Consider the following 22,120-nt stretch of genomic DNA (forward strand, 5'->3'; position numbering starts at 1 on the left):
ACACAATACAGGTATTGATAGAAGCTGAAAATCTTCATGTCAATAGAAAAGAGAAACAATATGTGACAAAAAGAATCACCAATGACGACAATGTTAAAGATTTCAACAGTCTACTGAAAAGCTTACAATGGGGTGAAAAAAACAGCATTACTTTCAGTGATTTTTCATCAAATTTTTAATATTGCTTCAATGTCTTATGCCCAGAAATGACCTTTACAGTAAATGACTGCAAAAAGATACAAAAAATAACTGGATAAATCATGAAGTAAAAACAGCAAGAGAGAAACTTAGATTTTTCCAATATGCAATGATAAATAATAACAATAATAATAGACTAAAGGTAGAATTTAAGAACTATCAGGATTACTATAAAGATCATCTGCTAGAAACTAAAAGTAAATATGCAGCCGCAATGTTAAGGAACTCTACTAACACAGGTTTAGCTGTTTGGAAAGTAATAAATAGCTTTAGGTATTGTAAGGACAGATCAACAAGTGATTTTACTATAAACCATAAAGGGCGTATCATGAAATGTCAATGTCAGATTGCAAATGTTTTTAATGAGTACTTTTCTTCTGTTGGAAAATCTGTCAATGACCATTTTAAGAATCTTCAGCATAGATATAGGGGCATTCCAATCAAACAAAGCATATACTTGGCCCCAACCAATAACAAGAAAGTCAAAAACATAGTAATGTATTTAAAAAATACAAAATCAGCAGGCTATGATGGATTGTCTATCAGTACACTGAAAAGATGCATAGACAACATATCTGATGCCATGGCCACAGCAGTAAATGATGTAATTGCATCAGGTTGTTTCCCAGATAGTCTAAAGACAGCACAAGTAACTCCAATTTAGAAGAAAGGTGATAAATCTAAAATTGAAAACTACCGCCCCATCTCAATCTTATCTGCATTTTCTAAGGTAGTTGAGAAAGTTATTTATACTAGACTAATGACATTCCTGAGTCAACACAATTTAATATTTGAAAATCAGAATGATCTTATGAAAAACAAGTCAACATCAGTAGCAGCAGCACAATTAACAGACAAAATAATATCGGCCATAGAGAACAAGGAGTATGTAACTGGAGTGTTCCTTGATCTAGAAAAAGTTTTTGATTGTGTCAACATCACCATATTACTTGACAAGCTGTGGAACCTGGGTATCAGAAGAACTGGCTATGAGCTAATAAAATCGTATATGAGCAATAGAAAACAATTTGTCTTGCTTAAAACAAACAGTGGGTCTTACAAATCTAAAATTACTGATATCAAATATGGAGTGTCTTGGGACCCCTTCTTTTCTTGATTTATGTTAATGATATACAGTATTGTTCTCCTAACTGTACAAAAATATTGTACGCAGATGACACATCAATAGTGTGTAATCACAAAGACTATGAGAGTCTGGAGGTACTGTGCAACAGTGTAACTAATGAAATAGTCAAGTATTTTAATGAAAGCCATCTAAATGTAAGTGCTTCATAGACTGCAATGATGGAATTTAACACAAGGAAACAAATAGAATTTGACATGAAATTATCCATAGGAAATGACATTGTAAAAAAGGAAAAAATGGACAAAGTACTTGGGAATTACAATCCAGGACAGCCTCAAATGGGACATGCATATTGATTCCTTAGCATGTAAGCTGTCGAAGTATGTGTTTGCTATAAATATGATTAGCACATATTGTAAGGACACGTGTGTACTAAAAACTGCTTATCATGCCCTATTCTCATCAAACTTAAACTATGCTGTAGAAATATGAGGTGCAACAACTCAAGCCAACCTAAGCACATTATTAATACTACAGAAAAAAAGTTATCAGAATTATTTGTGGTGCCAAACCTCAAGAATCATGTCGAAATCTGTTCCAAAAATTAGGTGTGCTTACCATTATAGGTGTATACATATTGAAAGTTATATTGCTTGTGAAAACAATAAATCCAAATTTCAACTGTGACCTGCACCAGTACAATACAAGGCAAAAGTTCAGATACCACGTAAATAGCCACAGAATAGCTTTATATGAAAAAAATGCACTTCATGCTGGGCTGAAGCTAGCCAATGCCCTACCACACAGTCTCACAACCCTTCCTACTAACAAATTAAAAGATCAGCTAAAAAGAATTCTAATTGAAAACCCTTTTTATTCCCTAGATGAGTATTATATCTGTATGAAAAGTGCTTCATAAGCATGTCAAGCTCATAGTTTTAAGTAACCTACAACTGATATAATGTTGATAAAAACAATATTTGTAATATTGTGATTGTATACTACCAAATGTAAAATCCATCAAAATGTAAAATTTATTAATACAAACAAATTTTTAGTTTGTAATTTATAAACTGACATATTCAGAAGAATAATCTGTATGATGTCCTGAAACTGTATGATTTCTAGGGATTGAATTTGATTATTCCATGTTGAATAAATATTATTATTATTATTTTTTATTATTATTATTATACTGTCATTTTTTAACATTAAATTGTCACAGTCCTTCTTATTGTAATATATGTTGTCAACCAATATCAGAGATGTGACAGTAAGATGTACAGGAGACATTGCAAGTGACTGATAATACAAGGACTGAAAAATCAGTAGTTAAACTGAACTAAGCTTTGTTTTGACTGCCATCTTATTTCTGCTGTACATTAGAGTTGATTTTGGTGTCACATTTTAACTAGGGCCTATCCTTTGCAAGTTTATGAATGGGGTTTAATAAGATCCAAGGAGCTATAACAATGAAGATAACTAAACAAATTCATATGAACAATGTGAGTGATTACTTTTAAAAAAATTATGTGAACAACATAGCAACAAATGAATGTAGCCTGAAGATGATGTTTGTACCACAAAACAAGCTGTTTCATTAAATCATTTAAATCAACAAAATTTTGTGACTGGTAGCAGCCTGTGACAAATCTTTTCATATTTTTGAAACAGTTATGGTTGATTAGCAGTCAATATGGCATTTAATAGTTGCTGAACTCCGATATTTAGTAAGATCTGGTATTATGTTTCCAATGCAAGTTCTGATCAGTAAGCACAACCAAGAATTTTGAACAAACACTTCTACATATTTCCTTTTCCTCTTGCTGCATTGTTATTGACAAAGGTATCTCCCACCTTATACAGAAGTGATACTGTATTTTTTACGTGTTGCATAACAGACCTTTTAACATGAACCAATAGCTAATAATTTTAAATATTTCATTCCACCTCTTTTGAGCTGCTTGTATTATCAGCACAGAGCACTCCTTCTGCTTTATCATTGTAAAACAGACTGTAACAATGGAAAAGCCAGGATGGAATAATGCCGATATTATGAAAAGGATAGACTGCTACTCACTGTATGAAGGAGATGCTGAGTTGCAGACAGGCAGAACACATTAGAGTTTTCGGCCAAACGGCTTCCTTCTAAAGTAAACACACACACGTTCTTGCAAGCACAACTCTCACAACCATGACCAGTTTCTCTGGCCATTGAGGCCTCAGCAACCAGAGACAGTGTCTGTGTGAATTGTGCTTCTGTAAAAGTGTGTGTGTGTGTGTGTTTTTTTCCTCTTTAGAATACCTTTTCAGTGAGAGCTCAAGTGTATAGCAGTCTTTTTGTCTGCAACTCAATATCTCCCCATATGGAGATCAGCAAACTATCATTTTAATAATACTGTCATTAAGACAGAATCCAATTAATATAAAGCAAGAACAGAAGCGATCTCAGAGCCCTGTGGAACACTGGCAGTAAGTAACTTGTCTCCACTTAAAAGAACATTCATCATGAAATGTGCATGACTTATGTAATATGACCCCTTGCTTCCTATCAGTTAAATATCAAGTGAAACACTTTCTCATTACTTTTCTAGTTATACTTTGATGTACAGATGTTTTCTAGATTGGCTAACAAAGGATAATAGTCATCCACATGCTCTAAAAACTGAGATCTATTTACATAATGCTGTAAGAAGGATTTCCCAACTCAATTTATATTACTTGATTATTTAAAGGATGTCTGAATGAGGCATATTTTGTATTTTGAATTGAATTGAATTGAATTTTATTTGATCCTGTAAGATTACATCATGTACAGTAAATGTACGTGTAATATAGGACATGTCAAAGTATTAAAATTCTTTATCAATTATTTTTCTACACCTTTAGCTTACATTTTTACATCACTGATAATGAGTAACAATATATACAAATTTAATGGCATAAGTATTCTGCAACACTGTAAAACTCTTTTTCAATGAGATAGTCTTTAAGTTTCTTTGTAAATTCATTGTGAAGTACACTATCTTGCAAGGTTTTGGGCAGACTTCTTAGTAGTCTGATACCAGAGTACTGGGGTCCTTTTTCTAGCATTGCCAGTCGGTGGGGTATGCTCCGTACTTCATTCTTCTTTCTTGTATTGTGGGTGTGTACACTAGCATTTGTAATCCAGTCCTCACTACCTTTTGTGATGTACATTATTGTTTTGTATATATATAATGATGAAAAAGTTAAGATACCTAAATTCTTGAAACAGTTTCTGCATGTTTCAGAGGTCTTTCTTCTTAAAATGGTCCTAATTGCTTTTTTTTGTAATGTGAACACTCGTTTTGTCTCTTGTTTGTTTGAGTTTCCCCACACCGTCACTCCATACTGTAAGTATGGTTCGAAAAGTCCATGATACACTGTACACAGAAGGTTCTTGTCTGAATACTGTGATAGCTGCATCATTAAGAATATGACAGAGCTCAGTTTCTTACAGACATTATTAATATGTTTTTTCCATTTCAGTTCATTATCCACAAGAATACCTAAGAATCTAGCAGATTCTACTTCTTCCAGCCTTGTTCCGTCAACCTCTAAATCCATGTCTACAGCCTTTTCCTTGTTTTTAAACACTGCATACATAGTCTTTTTTAGATTTATAACCAGTTCATTTTCCAACAGCCATTGAGCTGTGACATTTGCAGATATGTATGCTCTTCTCTCAAGCTGTTCCATATTTTGGTCACTATTTAGTATTGTCATGTCATCAGCATACAATATTTTCTTTTCTTCCTCCTCAACACCTATATCATTAACAAATACATTAAATAACAATGGCCCCATTACCGAACCCTGCGGCACTCCATATTTGATGGATTGGGTTTCTGATTGGTATGAGTTTCCTAATGATACATACTGCTTGCGGTTGCACAAGTATGATTTTATCCATTCACCTGGTTGCCCCCGAATGCCATAGTTGCTTAATTTTTGTATCAGCATTTCATGGTCAATGGTGTCAAATGCCTTTGAAAGATCCAGAAACATTGCAGAGACAACCTTTTTCTCATCTAAAGACTGTAAAATGTATTCTGTTAGACTGACAATTGCTGATTCTGTAGATTTACCCTTTCTGAAACCATGTTGTGAGGTCATGAGAATGTTATGTTTGTCCAAATAGTTAACTAATCTGGTATACATAAGCATTTCTAGGATTTTTGAGAAACCTGATATCAGTGAAACTGGTCTGTAGTTGTTGGGATCATCCTTACACCCTTTCTTGTACACTGGCACTACCTTCGTTATCTTCAGTTTTTCTGGAAAAATTGCATCTCTGAAAGAACAGTTTGCTATGTTCAGCAGTGGTGTTATTATCTCCTCACATACCAGCTTTATTACATGATTTGATATTTCATCATCACCAGCTGATTTCTTGGACTTCAGTTTCTGTATAGTTTTCCGCAATTCATCTTCCGTGACTGGTCTTAAGAACATAGTACTGCATGATCTTCTTGGTACCTTAATACCCTTCTGTTTTTGACTATTTCTTTCCAATTTTAGGTTTTCTACTACACTGATATAGTTATTATTCAGTATGTTTGCTATTTCCATACCATCTGTGACCACTGTGTTGTCTACTTTAATTGACCTAATACCTTCTTCTTTGTTTGACCCATCTTTTTCCTTTCTTTCAGCATTGATTGCCTTCCAAGCTGCCTTTGCCTTGTTTTTTGAGTTCGCTATAGTGGTGTCAATTGCTCTTGCTTTCGCTTCTCTTATTGTTTTTCTATACTTCTTTTTTAACACTTTATAGTTTTCAGCTTCGCCCATCCGTCTCACATCCTGAAGCTTCCTTCGCTGTTCTAGTATTTCACTCGTAATCCACTGTGTTTGATCTTGATGCCTTTCTTGTCTCTTTACTTTGGGAAATGCTACGTTAAAATGGTACTTAATTGTTGAAATAAATGCATCATATTTTTCATTTACACTCTGGGCCTGTAGGATTTCATTCCAGGTTTCCTTACTTAACATTGTTCTAAAGATGTTGATATTTTGTTCACTGATGATCCTAATTTCTTTGGTTGTTTGTTTTGGTTCTGATACTGTGTCATTACTTCTGCAAAAGCTGATTAGTTGTCTATGATGATCAGATATTTCTGTCTGAACTACATGTGACTCATAGTTACACATATTAGTAATTATGTTGTCAATAATTGTCTCACTTTGTGAAGTCACTCTTGTTGGTGCAGTTATTGTCACTTTCATGTTATGCTGTATTAACAATTCTTCAAAATCCTGTCTTATTTTTGTGTCTTTTCCCATGTCAATGTTGAAGTCTCCACATATAATAAGATTTCTCTTCATATTCATTCTCAATAAGCTAGCAACTTTTTTTAGAAAGATGCTAATATTGCCACATGGTGACCTGTACACACAAAACACTCTAAAATCTTCTGCCACTATACCAGTAACTTCAAAGTCTTTTTCTCTAGCTATGGGAAATGTAGCAGCTTCACTGTTTACATTCTTTGAAAGAGTACCTGTTTTAATATATATACAAACGCCACCACCCTTATATTTAGATCTGCAGAAGTAACTAGCTAGTTTGTAGTCCTTTACTGCCACATTATGTATTTTACTTTCAGTTAGTCCATGTTCACTTATGCATAATATGTCTGGTCTTACTTCACTCAGGAGTACTTCTGCTTCTAATTTTTTGTTACCAAAGTATTGAATATTTTGATGAAGTACTTTTATGTAATTTTTATTTTGTTGGTTTACATGTTGTGAGCTGTATTCTGGGGCAAATTCTTTAGTATCGTCTTTTTTTGTATGGTGCTTATATTTTTCTTTTCCAGCTGGAGTGTATGATTTTTCATCCCCTTCAGGCCATATTAGTTTCCCTTGCATCTAATGATTTTGCAGACATCTGCAAACATTCTGCTGAACGTTACAGACCCCAGTCTATTTAAATGCAAGCCATCCTTCGCTAGTGAGTTTTTACATAGGAATTTGTTTGGGTCTATAAAAATTGCCCCAAGACGATCACATTGTTCTTTAAGAGCACAGTTTATTTTGGCGATATATTTTTCACTCACCGACCTTCTGTTTATGATTCCGCTAAGTATCAGACGAGATCCTGCATACATATTTCTTGCAGTACGGATCATGTTTCTTGTTTCGCTTGCCATTTCTTCCTCACTGCTGCTCCTTAACGAATTCGTCCCAACATGTATAAACACCCCATTATAGTTATGTCTGGTTTCAGAATCTGGTTCTGTAGTATCTTGTCTTGCATTTACCATATTTTTAAAATGTTTACCGAGTTGATGCGTTCTAATGCCAGGTCGTACATCGATCTTGCAATTGGGGACAGCGATATTCTTCAGCAGCGAATCGCCAATTATTAAAAAGTCATTTTCCTTTTGTTGCGTATCTGTCGCCTTGTTTTTCCTTTTGCTGTATGTCACCACCTTCCATTTATATTTATCTTCCGGTTTTTGGCTTACTGAGTTTACCGAGACATCAACGGGAACACTTGAAATGTTGTTTTTAAAGTACGATCGGTCATTCGTATTTTCGCGATCTTCTTGCTTTTCCGTTTGATGGCTTTTACACACACAGGACTTCTTTTCTTGTATTAATGTATCGTTTTCTTTCTTGATGGTTGAAAGTTCGGTTTTTAATGCCTCAATGTCACTTCGTAGTAACTTTATAATTTCGTTTTTTGTATCAACTGCACTTACAAGATCGGCCGTTTCGTCACGTAAACAACCGTGACATGTCCACGGAAAATCATCGCTGACGAACTTTAGATTTACTTTCGCGCACTTTTCGTGTAACCAGAAGTTGCATTTGATACACAGAATACCCTTCATCACACGCTTTTTACATTCTCTACACGAAGAACTGTTCATTTTTTGCCTTTTTAACGAGAGAGAAGCGTCACTACACTTTCCTATCGGCGCCATCTTGAACTAATTATTGAATTTGCAAGGACTCCCAATTACTTGGGATTTAATTTTCCATCAGCAATGATGTTATTAGATAAAATCCAACTTATTGTTTTATCTCCACAGGCAGCTTTCCAAGCCATTTACATCAATATGTAGAATACCACTCTGACCATACAGACAAGGTTTTGCAGTAGTCTTCAGTCTGCAGCTCTTCAAGTTCTCTATCCTATGCAAGTCTTTTCATCTCCATATAATTATTACAACCTTCACTGTTTTGAACCTAGGATGGTCAATGGAAAACTATCTTCCAAAGCAGGGTTCTGTTGCCAACCCAGCCTATGCAACATCCTAGTCCATACCAATGCCACTCCCACTTCCAACCCCTTGCCACAGGAATCATATACTTGTGGTAGACCAGAGTTGAAGACCTGCTCAATCCGTGCACCCAGCGCTTCCTATTCCAGTCTGTCACAGGCTTATCCTACCCCGCAGAGGCTGGGCCACCTGTAAAAGCAGCTGTGTCATATAGCAACTCTGCTGCAAACACTACACAGTTTTTCAGTAAGTATGATTACCAATCAGCTGTCTGTCATGATGAAAGGCTAGTGCCAAACTGTTGACAAGAAAAAAGTTGACCACTGATGGCACAACATGCAGCTGAGCATAAAATGCCCAATTTCAACAGGTGCTTCAAAACCCAGGCCATCTGGATCCTTCCCTCCACCACCAGTTTCTCTGTACTATGCAGATGGGAGTTATCTTTGCAACAGATCCTTTGGTCACATAATTTTCTTGGTCTCAATTTTCAGTAACCCATTGTCCCCAGACCCTCCACCCAAAAGTTTCTGCTTCTTCTGTGCTGTCACCCCCTTCCAATTCCTGTCCCAATATCACCTTCAATGTGCACTGTTCCCCACCAACTCTGACAACCATGGATCACTTGCCTAAACTGTGTACCTGCCAACCCTCCCTCCTGCATTCCTTGCCAGCAAGCCAGCTACTGGCTGCCTCCCTTTGAGCCACTAGACACACCCACAATCCCTCCCCTGCCTCTCACCTTTCTCTTCCTCTACCAACCTCACTCGACACAACCCCCAGCACAACTTATCCATGTGCCGCAACTGGCAATGTCTGTCCACCATGTGTGTGTGTGTGTGTGTGTGTGTGTGTGTGTGTGTGTGTGTGTGTGTGTGTGTGCGTGTGTGTGTGTGTGTGTGTGTGTGTGTGTTACTCTAGCTCAAGATGTTCTGAAAGCTAGCAAGTTTGTTTTCTTTTTGTGTGTGCCTGCTGACAGCTCAACAATTCTGCCTTTCAACGACTCTCTAACCCAACAATATTTTATCTCATATTGCCATGCATGATTTTATTAGGTATCTTAATGAGTACTGAGATTTCAATATGCATGAACTCTCGTATGTAAATAACACTCAGTCTGAAATCACATTTTTTCATTAGTTGTTTATGTCATTATTGGCATCAAATTTGGCTAAGCATTCTAACACGTACCTACTTAACAAAATATTCTATTTCAATATTTATTTATTAAAATGTTTATTTATTCAGTACTTGGAAGATTAGCTTCAATACTGTCTATAGATATTAGGAAACTTATGAGCTGAACGGGGAAGCAAGAAAATATAGATTTGTAAGGAAAGTTATACACAATGTCAATTGGAGGACAATGAAATAAATAAATAAAATGATAGTCTTGTTCAGCTTTCCATATGACTACCTGCAGGTTCCTAGAGCAGCAACACTAAGATTTCAAGAAAGTAATCATATTAGTGTAATTTCTTTACCTATGTCATCTGTGCTTGCAAGCTCAACTTCAAAAATGTAGCCAAAAAATGCTTCTCCTTTGTCATTTTTATTTGACCGATGTGTTGCTCCGGCAAGAAGTGCAGGAGATGGACCTGACCACCCTGTGCCAAAAACAAAAATTTCAGTTAAACTTTCATGAAACACTTGTTAATCCTTAGAGCTTGATAGTTTCCATCCCCAACACAATGTTGTTATAAATACAAGAATGAAAAGATATCTGTTTCAGTTCATATAAATTCAGTTTCTAATAGCCACACACTGTTGTGCATTGTGTACAATGATGTTACTACCAACAACAAAACATGAAGTCAGTAAAACTGTACAAAACCTATAAAAAAGGGTCAGTCAACTTAGATGAAGTAGCAATATGTGTGCTGGAGCAAAGTGTACAGAATATACAAGCTACCTTAACAAACGTAATAAATGAATCAGTGTTAGGGAAATATCCACACTACTTAAAATAGCCAAGAGTTGTACATCTGGTGAACAAACGTGATGCAGGAGACAAAGAAAATTACTGGCCCACTTCCTTGCTGTCACCAGTCTCAAAATAATATAATCAGTTATAAAAGACATATTAATCAATTATTTCAATACATAAAATCTTCTAAATGAAACACAGTTTGGGTTTCGAAGTGGTAGAAGTACAGGATAAGCCATAGTAGAATTCACAAAAGTGGTACTTGATGCTCACGACAAGGATGAGTCTGTCATAGGCATATTCCTAGAGACTTCTAAAACTTTTAGTACTGTTGACCTTAAGATTCTGCAAAATAAATTAGAACCATCAGGCATAAGAAGTGGAGCTAATGACTGGTACTGATCATACCTACCAGGCAGTGTACAAAGAGCAGAGGTGGCACAAACCTAACATAAGGCTAAACTTTTATTGAAACTCTTATCATAACCAAACCACATTAATAAATACATCAGTGACATTCCCAATAATGATACTCATGACAAAAAGATTTTCTTTTCTGGTGACTGCAGTATTACAGTCACAGACAAAGCAAGAGAACTCCTTGCAGAGAAAGCAAATTAAACTCTCAAGGACATTTACAATATGTTAATATGCAGTAAAAGACATTGAACACAAAGAAATAATTTCAGCTGGAAAATAGAAAATGACACACCCAAATTAAATGTACAGTATAGGGCGTGCCCAAATGAAAAGTAGACAACAGTTATATGAAAAGAAATGTTAATGACAATATATATTTAAAGTTCATATAACCATTGACAATGATACATAGTTCCCTGCATGCAGTAAGGAAGTGGATGGCTTCAGTGTCGAAACTCCTGAGTTGCAAACAGATCCAGTTTTCCATGGTATCCTGCACTTCCTTGTCACCTTTCAGGGATTCTTTTAAGGGGCCAAAGGTATGCGTGTCTCATGGGGAGATATTGAGGAAGTAAAGAGGATGTTCCAGGACTTCCCATTGAACTCAAGGGTCTTCTTGGCCACATGTGGCCTAGCATTGTCCTTGAGAAGTACTACCCATTCAAGAGCTTATCCCTGTACTTCTTCCCGATGGCCTTTTGAGCATCAGCTATTTGTCATCATATTGCTCAGCATTAACTGTTGCACCCCATGGTAGAAGTCCTTCTTGGTCAAAAAAGAAGCTGAGCATCACTTTTCCAGCCTTCAGGCCACAGTCTTTTTTTGTACAAGTCAAGCCAGGATGAAATCACTTCTGCCTACTAAGTCTGGAGGCATGGTCGAAGTTGTGACACCACGTTTCATCACATGCCACAATATGAGCAATCAAATCCATTCCTTGCACTGCATATTTCAGCAGATAGGTCAGACAAACACCCATTCTTGCCTTCTGTTGAGTCTCTGTGCACACAATTTATCATAATGAATCTTCTCATGGATTACGTGATGCACAGTTCCTTTGCTTGTTGAGAGCCCAACTTCAATGACATTTGTGGTGATTCAACTATTCGTCCTTATGAGTTCCTCCACATCCAAAATTGTGGCACTGGAAGAGAGGTGACAATGTGTGCCTGCCAAGGATGTGACATTTTCTCCATGTTTACACATCCTGCCTCGTATCGCTGACAACACTGGAATATTGTGCCGTGCAAGACACTGCTCTCTGTGCACCTTTTTCATCCTGTGATAAATTTGTGAAGCATACTCCCCTACTGTGCAAAGAAATTGTATAACACACTTTGTGCTAACTGGGAGGAATCCATCATGCAAAGAACTGTGGAAACAATCTCCAGGAAAGAGGAAACTGCTGTGAAGCCATTAACTCGAATTGCACAACTGGGTATACCACCAAGCCATCTCTCGGCAAATGCATTCACGCACCAGGATTAATAACAATGCCACTACAACAAAGGTCACCTTTTCAATTGGGCATACCTTACAGAGAGCACATCCACAGACCGTGTATCAAACACAAAATTTCAAGGAATGAATACTGATTCTCAGTTGAAGTAGCACGAACACATGAAGAGACTGCAAACTGAATGTCACCAGAATGTTACACCCTTAAGAGTCCTGTCCTCAGTGTGTAACTGGCAATATATTTTTATTACATACTACTCATTTTTATATTCAGTTCTTAACTATGGAGTGCACTAAATATGAACACGGTTTTAAAACTAATGAAAAGGGCCATAGGAATAAAAAAGAAAAGAAAGAAAAGAGAGAGAGAGAGAGTAGTCAAGTATACTGCAAAGACCTGTTCAAAACACTGGGGATTCTAACTACACCATGTGAGTACATTTACGGATCAGTTGTACACATCAAAACTAAGACTGATAATTACTGCAGAAATATCTCTGTCCATGACCATAGAGCAAGATCTAGAGTAGACTTACATTTACCAAAAAGCAGTAAACATGACTCTCCAAACAGCAGTTTCTAATAAGGAATAAAACTGTAGATTAAATTGTCCAAGGAGATTAAAGAGATTACTAACAGAAGCTTATTTAAAAAAGTAGATGAAAGTGCCTTTTAAGGAACACATTCTACACAGTGAAGGATTATTTGAATAACACAAAGTAGAGGTTCGGTAAAAAATGTAACAAAAGTAAATAATAATACTGATAATATTTATAAAACACCTAAATTTCACATAACACTTTCACAATATGTTTTATTTCATCCTGTGCTCTTTCTGATCTCAGCATCTTATTCGTTATAGAGAGATGCTGATTCAATTTTTCGGGCTTAGCAAATGGGAAGTTGCGACATACAACATGGAAACCAAACATTGTTGCTGTACAGCAGCAGTGTTTTGCATTATTAAATAACATATTTGCAAAAGAGTATTGTAAACTAGAGATAAACTGAATGAGGGAGTGCAGTTTTAAACAGGTTGGTCTTGTATTTGGGAGGATGAAGGAACCAATCTTCATCCAGCCATCCTGATTTAGGTTTCCTTCGTTTTTCCTAACCTACTTCTGGAAAATGATGGGTGGATCCTGCTACAAGGCTGTGGCTGACTGCCTGTCCCATCCTTTTCAAGCCAGATTTTGTAAGTACATAAATGCCTTTATATATGAATTATTTTTCCCCCTTAAATTGCAATACCATGATGGATAAAACTACTACTACCACTACGACTACAAAATGGATCTGAAAAACTGATCCTGAATAGTGATGTCTGTATTCCAATAACACAGATTTGTGATGGTAGATACACAGAGTCTTTAAAGGAACTGATCTAGAGCTTGTTAACAACCAGTGTGTTGGGAATAGCAATTGTCATTTAGGAGGGAGGGAGAGAGTAGTGTATGAAGAAGTGGTATGAGGGGGAAGAAGACATCACTATATGTAACGTATTTGCATTGATGTAAACAAAATTAAGAATGTTTCACAGTAGACAGAAGAAAACAGCATACCATCAGGCAGTTCAAAGCAGTACTCAATGAAAAGACCATCAAAATCATAGCCCGAGGCAGATACAATTTCAACTAGTACAGTTAACTGTACTGTTCCTTGTTCTGGAGTCTTGAAGTCTGTTCCTAAGCTCAGATGGCTAATACCAAGTGACAAAGCAGGCACCTGCAAAAAAATTATCTCATATAATTATAATCTGCTGGTTAACTAAGCACTGTACACAATGAATGGTATTCTTCAATCAAGTTAAAATTTCTTGTTCTAAAAAATACAAATATTTTAAAAATGACACATATTATAACATGTGCTTTAAAGTCACATAAATGTTCCACATAAGTGCCACAGTCCATTTCAAATAAAGAAGTGGCTTCCCACTTGGTTGTCATAATAAATGTTCCTACTTCCTCCTTCCCATATTTTACAGTCTTTTGGTTCTGTCATGCACTGTTCAACTCGATGGCTTGTTAAAGCATTGCTTGTTTTATTTTTACATATCTGGTTTTATATGATTGTTAGATAAGTTGTGTAAAATTGCATTACATATTTTCCATAACACAGTTTAGTTAAAAACGTACTACATTCATTTGGCAAATTGTGATGTAAATGTAATGACAGTTCAGATACTATATTTTCAGCTTCTGGGCTGTATATGGCAGAGGTCCTTAATAGTTCCAATAATATTCTTGTCCCCATAGACCACCTTTAAAGTGGATTAGTTTTTTGTAATTTGATATACCATGTACTAGTTGCATTTATACATTACTGCTCCTAACAAATTTTTTGTATAACTGAAGTTAAAATATACATGTAATAAGGGTCAATGTCTCACAGATATGCCTATTGCCATAGGCATTTTGATACTATGATTAATGCTACCTTATGGCAAAGATTGTTTACAGTATAACATGTGGCACTGCCTGAGCCAGTTTGGGCACTGACTTTGTAATGGAATGATTACAAGTGACAAGGTACTACGTGTTGATGTTAACAGTATGTTATACTGCTTCACTGTAGAGTATATTTCTCTATTTTGTCTCAAATGGTATTTGTATGCCATAGATCTGATGTGGCGCAACCCAAAACACACCATGAGAAGTAAAAACAAAGAAAAAATTTTGGTGACCATGACAAGTGTATAATCATTAGTTACAAATATGTCTTAGATTTTCATATGTGGTGTACTGCTAGGAACTAATGAGCAATTAGCATCTTAACATTAGACATTTGGATAATTTCCCATGACTAAATAAACAAATTTCTGAAAATTAACATATTCAACAAATGAAACTACACTTCATTCACAGGTTCAATGGAACTCAGAATGCAGTTATTTTCTGATATAAGGCCCTGAACCTCTATTGATAGAGCACAAATTCTTTTTTTGCTACATAATTGCCATTAAGAATTAAGTTTTTTTAGTCGAATGCTCACATAAAATATTTCAGTAGTTAAACTGGTTTCAATTTCCAGTCATTTTCAATAGCCCAATGAATTATTTTTGTCTAAGACTGCATAAAAGTATGTAGAGAATCACCTTATTTGTGTAACTCCTTCTGGTAGCTCCCAGTAGTAATATGGCAGGCAGTTCCAGAGAAAATGAATTTTGCAAAAAAGAAGTATGTTCAGTTCTTGGGGACGTCACTAGTTAGTAATTTATTTCCTCTGACAATGACTTGATATTCTGGAGTTGGATGGATTTGTGCTTGTACAGAGACTTGTTGGCTGTCATTCTCCTCACACACTATTCACAAATCTAACAACAAATGGGGATTACAAGAGTGGCACCCAAAAAATCCTTCACCATGCCCTGAAAACTGAGTTGTGGTGTACAGGTGTGGATGTAGAAGTACTTAGCTGATATTGGTTTCCAAAATCTATAGGGCTCCTTATTGCCTTAACAGTATCAGTTTCATTTTCAAATAAATTTACATACCAAAAATGCTAAAATTACCAATATATTTTCCAACTATCACAGGGATGACATGCGGCCATAGGAAATAAGTTACATTTGAGAGAGAGTGTCAGATATGCTAGTTGGTGGGTAGAATTTTACTGATTATAAAATGTTGAATGTGACAGTGCAGCCAAACAATTTTTCACAGATATTCAACTATCACTTCAGTAATTATGTGTCTGTTAACAAATATCTCTCTTCAGCAGTCTGTTCAAAAATATTACATCGAAAGTGAGTAATAGCCTGTCACAAACACTCACCTTTATATTATCATCTGGCTGCTCTGAGACATGATACAACCAGTAACGACAAGCTTTACGTGCATCTCCTCCCACTTCCAGCAGGTAAGGTTCACACTTACCATCCAGTGAAGTAGGGGAGAAATCTGGCATTATAGTCAAAAGGCCACGCTGCCTGTCCCATGACAAACGACAAAGGACGACTTCTGTTGGTAGTACACTAGTCTGGCCCACAGAGGTGCTTTCCCCACCAACACTAAAATGAAGAAATGAGAGCATAAGATGCACTGATAAAGGTAAACACTGTACCTATACTTTAATATAAAATTACACAAATAAATATTAAAGGGAAATGACATTAAAGTCTGCATAGAATAATGGAGATTTATCTAATAAAATGTTCAGGTTCATTTGATTTATTGGCAAAGTTTCCAAAATTGAATACTTTGACTAAATGTCAGAAACTAAGATATTTATTTAATTGAAGATGTTACAGTCTTCAATATGTGTCGAACTCCATCTGCTCTCCCAGTATTGTGAGAGGTGAACTATGCCTCATACTCTACAGTGTCGTGTAGATTCAAACTACGCTTCATAATCTACAATGTTGTGTAGATTCTACACAACTGAAGATTGGTTACAGAAATTACCAACAGTGTAATTTTTCTCATTTTATTCTCCCAAAACCAAGTTCTGGAGATCATATATTACTTTCTCAAAGCAAAATCGTTTACAGATGACAAACTGAGCTGTTAATAGAAGATTACTATCAGAAAAGAGTTTCCATATTATGGTGTCAGCTACCTTCCAAAAAGCTTTGAAAACATGAATAGGATGGAAATGGGCCTACACTTACAGGTTTCTTGCTTAACTCCACTTTTATAAGTGGCTATTAATACTGTATATTTCATTCTTTCAGAAAATGCACCTTTATTGTACAAACAGATTGCAAAGGAAACTCGATGAGGCACTCTCAATCAACACAAAATTTCAGTAAGTTGGTTGACATACGCCCACAGACAGAAAACTTATTTTTTAAGTGACCTACAAATTTTTGTTCATCATTAATTAATTCAAATGCTGTGTTCTGTAAATTGCATAATGAAAGAGAGCCCTTAGGGATATAGAATGAGAAAAGTATACATTAACATGCAGCCGCAGCAGGCTATTTCTGTAAACTATATTAATAACAAATTACAACTAGTCATAATCTACTCATTTCGACAATTACAGGGAATACTTCTAAATTACTTTGTATATGAATATAATAGAGGGAAACATTCCACATGGGAAAAATATACCTAAAAACAAAGATGATATGACTTACCAAACGAAAGTGCTGGCAGGTCGATAGACACACAAACAAACACAAACATACACACAAAATTCAAGCTTTCGCAACCAACCGTTGCTTCGTCAGGAAAGAGGGAAGGAGAGGGAAAGACGAAAGGATGTGGGTTTTAAGGGAGAGGGTAAGGAGTCATTCCAATCCCGGGAGCGGAAAGACTTACCTTAGGGGGAAAAAAGGACAGGTATACACTCGCACACACACACATATCCATCCGCACATACACAGACACAAGCAGACATTTGTAAAGGCAAAGAGTTTGGGCAGAGATGTCAGTCGAGGCAGAAGTACAGAGGCAAATATGTTGTTGAAAGACAGGTGAGGTATGAGCGGCGGCAAATTGAAATTAGAAAGTAGCGGAGATTGAGGCCTGGCGGATAACGAGAAGAGAGGATATAGTGAAGGGCAAGTTCCCATCTCCGGAGTTCTGACAGGTTGGTGTTAGTGGGAAGTATCCAGATAACCCGGACAGTGTAACACTGTGCCAAGATGTGCTGGCCGTGCACCAAGGCATGTTCAGCCACAGGGTGATCCTCATTACCAACAAACACTGTCTGCATGTTTCCATTCATGTGAATGGACAGTTTGTTGCTGGTCATTCCCACATAGAAAGCTTCACAGTGTAGGCAGGTCAGTTGGTAAATCACGTGGGTGCTTTCACACGTGGCTCTGCCTTTGATCGTATACACCTTCCGGGTTACAGGACTGGAGTAGGTGGTGGAGGGAGGGTGCATGGGACAGGTTTTGCACCGGGGGTGGTTACAAGGGTAGGAGTCAGAGGGTAGGGAAGGTGGTTTGGGGATTTCATAGGGATGAACTAAGAGGTTACGAAGGTTAGGTGGACGGTGGAAAGACACTCTTGGTGGAGTGGGGAGGATTTCATGAAGGATGGATCTCATTTCAGGGCAGCATTTGAGGAAGTCGTATCCCTGCTGGAGAGCCACATTCAGAGTCTGATCCAGTCCCGGAAAGTATCCTGTCACAAGTGGGGCACTTTTGGGGTTCTTCTGTGGAAGGTTCTGGGTTTGAGGAGATGAGGAAGTGGCTCTGGTTATTTGCTTCTGTACCAGGTCGGGAGGGTAGTTGCGGGATGCGAAAGCTGTTTTCAGGTTGTTGGTGTAATAGTTCAGGGACTCCGGACTGGAGCAGATTCGTTTGCCACGAAGACCTAGGCTGTAGGGAAGGGACCATTTGATGTGGAATGGGTGGCAGCTGTCATAATGGAGGTACTGTTGCCTGTTGGTGGGTTTGATGTGGACGGACGTGTGAAGCTGGCCATTGGACAGGTGGAGGTCAACATCAAGGAAAGTGGCATGGGATTTGGAGTAGGACCAGGTGAATCTGATGGAACCAAAGGAGTTGAGGTTGGAGAGGAAATTCTGGAGTTCTTCTTCACTGTGAGTCCAGATCATGAAATTTTCATCAATAAATCTGTACCAAACTTTTGGGTTGGTGGGCCTGGGTAACCAAGAAGGCTTCCTCTAAGCGACCCATGAATAGGTTGGCGTACGAGGGGGCCATCCTGGTACCCATGGCTGTTCCCTTTAATTGTTGGTATGTCTGGCTTTCGAAAGTGAAGAAGTTGTGGGTCAGGATGAAGCTGGCTAAGGTAAAGAGGAAAGAGGTTTTAGGTAGGGTGGCAGGTGATCGGCGTGAAAGGAAGTGCTCAATCGCAGCGAAGCCCTGGACGTGCAGAATATTTGTGTATAAGGAAATGGCATCAATGGTTACAAGGATGGTTTCCAGGGGTAACAGACTGGGTAAGGATTCCAGGCGTTCGAGAAAGTGGTTGGTGTCTTTGATGAAGGATGGTTGAAGGTGTTGATCTACGTAGGCAGAGAGGCCCTGGATTATGACAGCTGCCACCCATTCCACATCAAACAGTCCCTTCCCTACAGCCTAGGTCTTCGTGGCAAACGAATCTGCTCCAGTCCAGAGTCCCTGAACTATTACACCAACAACCTGAAAACAGCTTTCGCATCCCGCAACTACCTGTAACCCGGAAGGTGTACATGATCAAAGGCAGAGCCACGTGTGAAAGCACCCATGTGATTTACCAACTGACCTGCCTACATTGTGAAGCTTTCTATGTGGGAATGACCAGCAACAAACTGTCCATTCCCATGAATGGACACAGGCAGACAGTGTTTGTTGGTAATGAGGATCATCCTGTGGCTAAACATGCCTTGGTGCACGGCCAGCACATCTTGGCACAGTGTTACACCGTCCGGGTTATCTGGATACTTCCCACTAACACCAACCTGTCAGAACTCCGGAGATGGGAACTTGCCCTTCACTATATCCTCTCTTCTTGTTATCCGCCAGGCCTCAGTCTCCGCTAATTTCTAATTTCAATTTGCCGCCGCTCATACCTCACCTGTCTTTCAACATCTTTGCCTCCTTACTTCTGCCTCGACTGACATCTCTGCCCAAACTCTTTGCCTTTACAAATGTCTGCTTGTGTCTGTGTATGTGCGGATGGATATGTGTGTGAGTGTGTGTGAGTGTATACCTGTCCTTTTTTCCCCATAAGGTAAGTCTTTCCGTTCCCAGGATTGGAATGACTCCTTACCCTCTCCCTTAAAACCCACATCCTTTCGTCTTTCCCTCTCCTTCCCTCTCCTGACGGAGCAACGGTTGGTTACGAAAGCTTGAATTTTGTGTGTATGTTTGTGTTTGTTTGCGTGTCTATTGACCTGCCAGCACTTTCGTTTGGTAAGTCACATCATCTTTGTTTTTAGATATATTTTACTTTGTATATGTTTCTATAAACAATTTTTGAAAATATGATTGGACAGATAAAAAAAATGTGCTCATCAAGTGGTGGGAGGAGGAGAAACACATATAAAGGTTAAAGAAATGTGCAAGGATTTAGAGCCAGTGGCTCATAATTCAGAAAAGTTGCCCAGAACCATGAGTCAGTGGAACCTTACTGGATGGGATGAGAAGCAACAACTGATTGTTGATGACTGAACCAGACAAGATTTTAAAAACTTAGAGCTTAAAGGTGTAAAATAGGGCAATAAGCAAGACAGAGATTACTCAGAAAACATCATGCAAAGTTAACAAGAGTGTAAAGCTAAGCACATTATATGACGTAGAGATGGCGGGAATGGGGAAATTTAGACAGGTCAGAAAATAAAAAGATACAGAAAACTAAAACGGAGTGAAGAAAGGAATAGTTATGGAGAAGAAATGCTGAGACAGAAGAAATTAACATAAACTAAAACTAGGTGGGAGGCGAGAAAAAAAGGATACATTGTAAAACCAGTTCCCACCTGCACAGTTCTGAGAAGCTGGTATCTGGGGGAAGAATCTAGGCATCTTTGGTGAAACAGACATTGATATCATGAGTTTCATGTTGTAGAGCATGCTCTGCAACAGGATATTGTGTGTTGCCAGTGTATACGTAACAGCTTGTATACGACATGTTTCATTTCACATGTAGCTTTCCCTTTGATAATATGTATTTTGCTAGTTACTGGGCTTGTACAGATGGTACAATGATGGTGCATAGGGCATGTCTTACAGTGGGGACAGTCACAGGGGTAGGAACCATAGGATATGGAAATGGAAGCAGAATAAGCATAAATTCTGGCCAGGATATTGTAGAGACTGGGCCAGGACAGGGGGTGACAAAGCTATTCTCCATGTGGTGTGTAAAATTGCAGACAAATGGACCTAATGTCAGCACATTACTTTAGAAAGTCAGAGCCTTAATTGATTAATTAATACATTAATAACTAGGATAATACTGAGAAGTGTACTCCTAAGTTGTTTTTTTGAGGGATCAGCGGTACCAAGATTGGACATGATAATCTGGGGAATCTACTTTTTAACTAGTCTGATGAGGTAACTATGTGGCTGAAGTGAGAATGGTGCTGTATTGCCGTAAAGTGTCTGCATCAGAGCAATTTGTTTGCATCAAATATCAAAGTTGTATGGGAGGGATTGTTTGACATGACTCGGATGGCAACTGTCAAAATGTAAGTACTGTTGTTTGTTTGCAGGTTTAATGTGAATGTAATTGTGTAGCTGACCCTTGGCAAGGATGAGGTCAACATCAAGGAAAATGGCATGGAACTTGGAATAGGACCATATGAAATTTATTTGGGAGAATGTATTAAGAGATTCCAAAAATTTTAACAGATCGGCCTGGCCTGGGACCCATATGGCAAATATGGCATCAGTGTATCTAAACCAAACCAGGGGTTGAAGACTTATGCATCCCAGGAAGCCCTCTTCCATGCAAGCTGGGGAAAGATTGGCATAGGAAGGAGTCACCCAGGTTCCCATGACCATGCCCCTGATCTGTTCATATGTCTGCCCCTCAAAGGTAAAGTAGATACTGGTAAATGTAAAGTTCGTTAAGGTAAGCAGGAATGACATCATAAGTTTGGAATCAGGTAAGTTCTGATTGAGGTAATGTTCAGCAGCAGATAGACATTGTACTTGGGAAGTTGGTATAGAGAGAGATGGCATCAATGGTGACAAGCAAGGTGTGTGATGGGTGTGGGATGGGCACAGATTTCAGACGATCTGGGAAACGGTTGGTATCTTTAATATATGAGGGAAGTCTTCATACAATGGATTGCAAGTGTTGATCATCTGACGCAGGTATAAGTTCAGTGGAAGCCAGTAACTATGGGATGGCCTGGATGATTGGATTTGTAGAT

The 22,120-nt window shown here is 37.8% G+C and overlaps 1 protein-coding gene across 1 annotated transcript in view; it reads right to left on the reverse strand.

Annotated features, from left to right (window-relative positions):
* LOC124712120 (Meckel syndrome type 1 protein) overlaps positions 1-22,120 on the reverse strand; it is a 128,496-nt gene that overhangs the window by 16,466 nt on the left and 89,910 nt on the right. The window contains exons 4-6 of the mRNA XM_047242418.1: positions 16,118-16,352; positions 13,906-14,068; positions 10,023-10,145 (exon numbers count right to left, since the gene is read on the reverse strand). Of these exons, the coding sequence (XP_047098374.1) occupies positions 10,023-10,145; positions 13,906-14,068; positions 16,118-16,352 (521 nt within the window). The remainder of the gene's footprint in view (positions 1-10,022; positions 10,146-13,905; positions 14,069-16,117; positions 16,353-22,120) is intronic.

The sequence above is a fragment of the Schistocerca piceifrons genome, chromosome 8 (genome assembly GCF_021461385.2).
Source record: "Schistocerca piceifrons isolate TAMUIC-IGC-003096 chromosome 8, iqSchPice1.1, whole genome shotgun sequence".
Lineage (NCBI taxonomy): Eukaryota > Metazoa > Arthropoda > Insecta > Orthoptera > Acrididae > Schistocerca > Schistocerca piceifrons.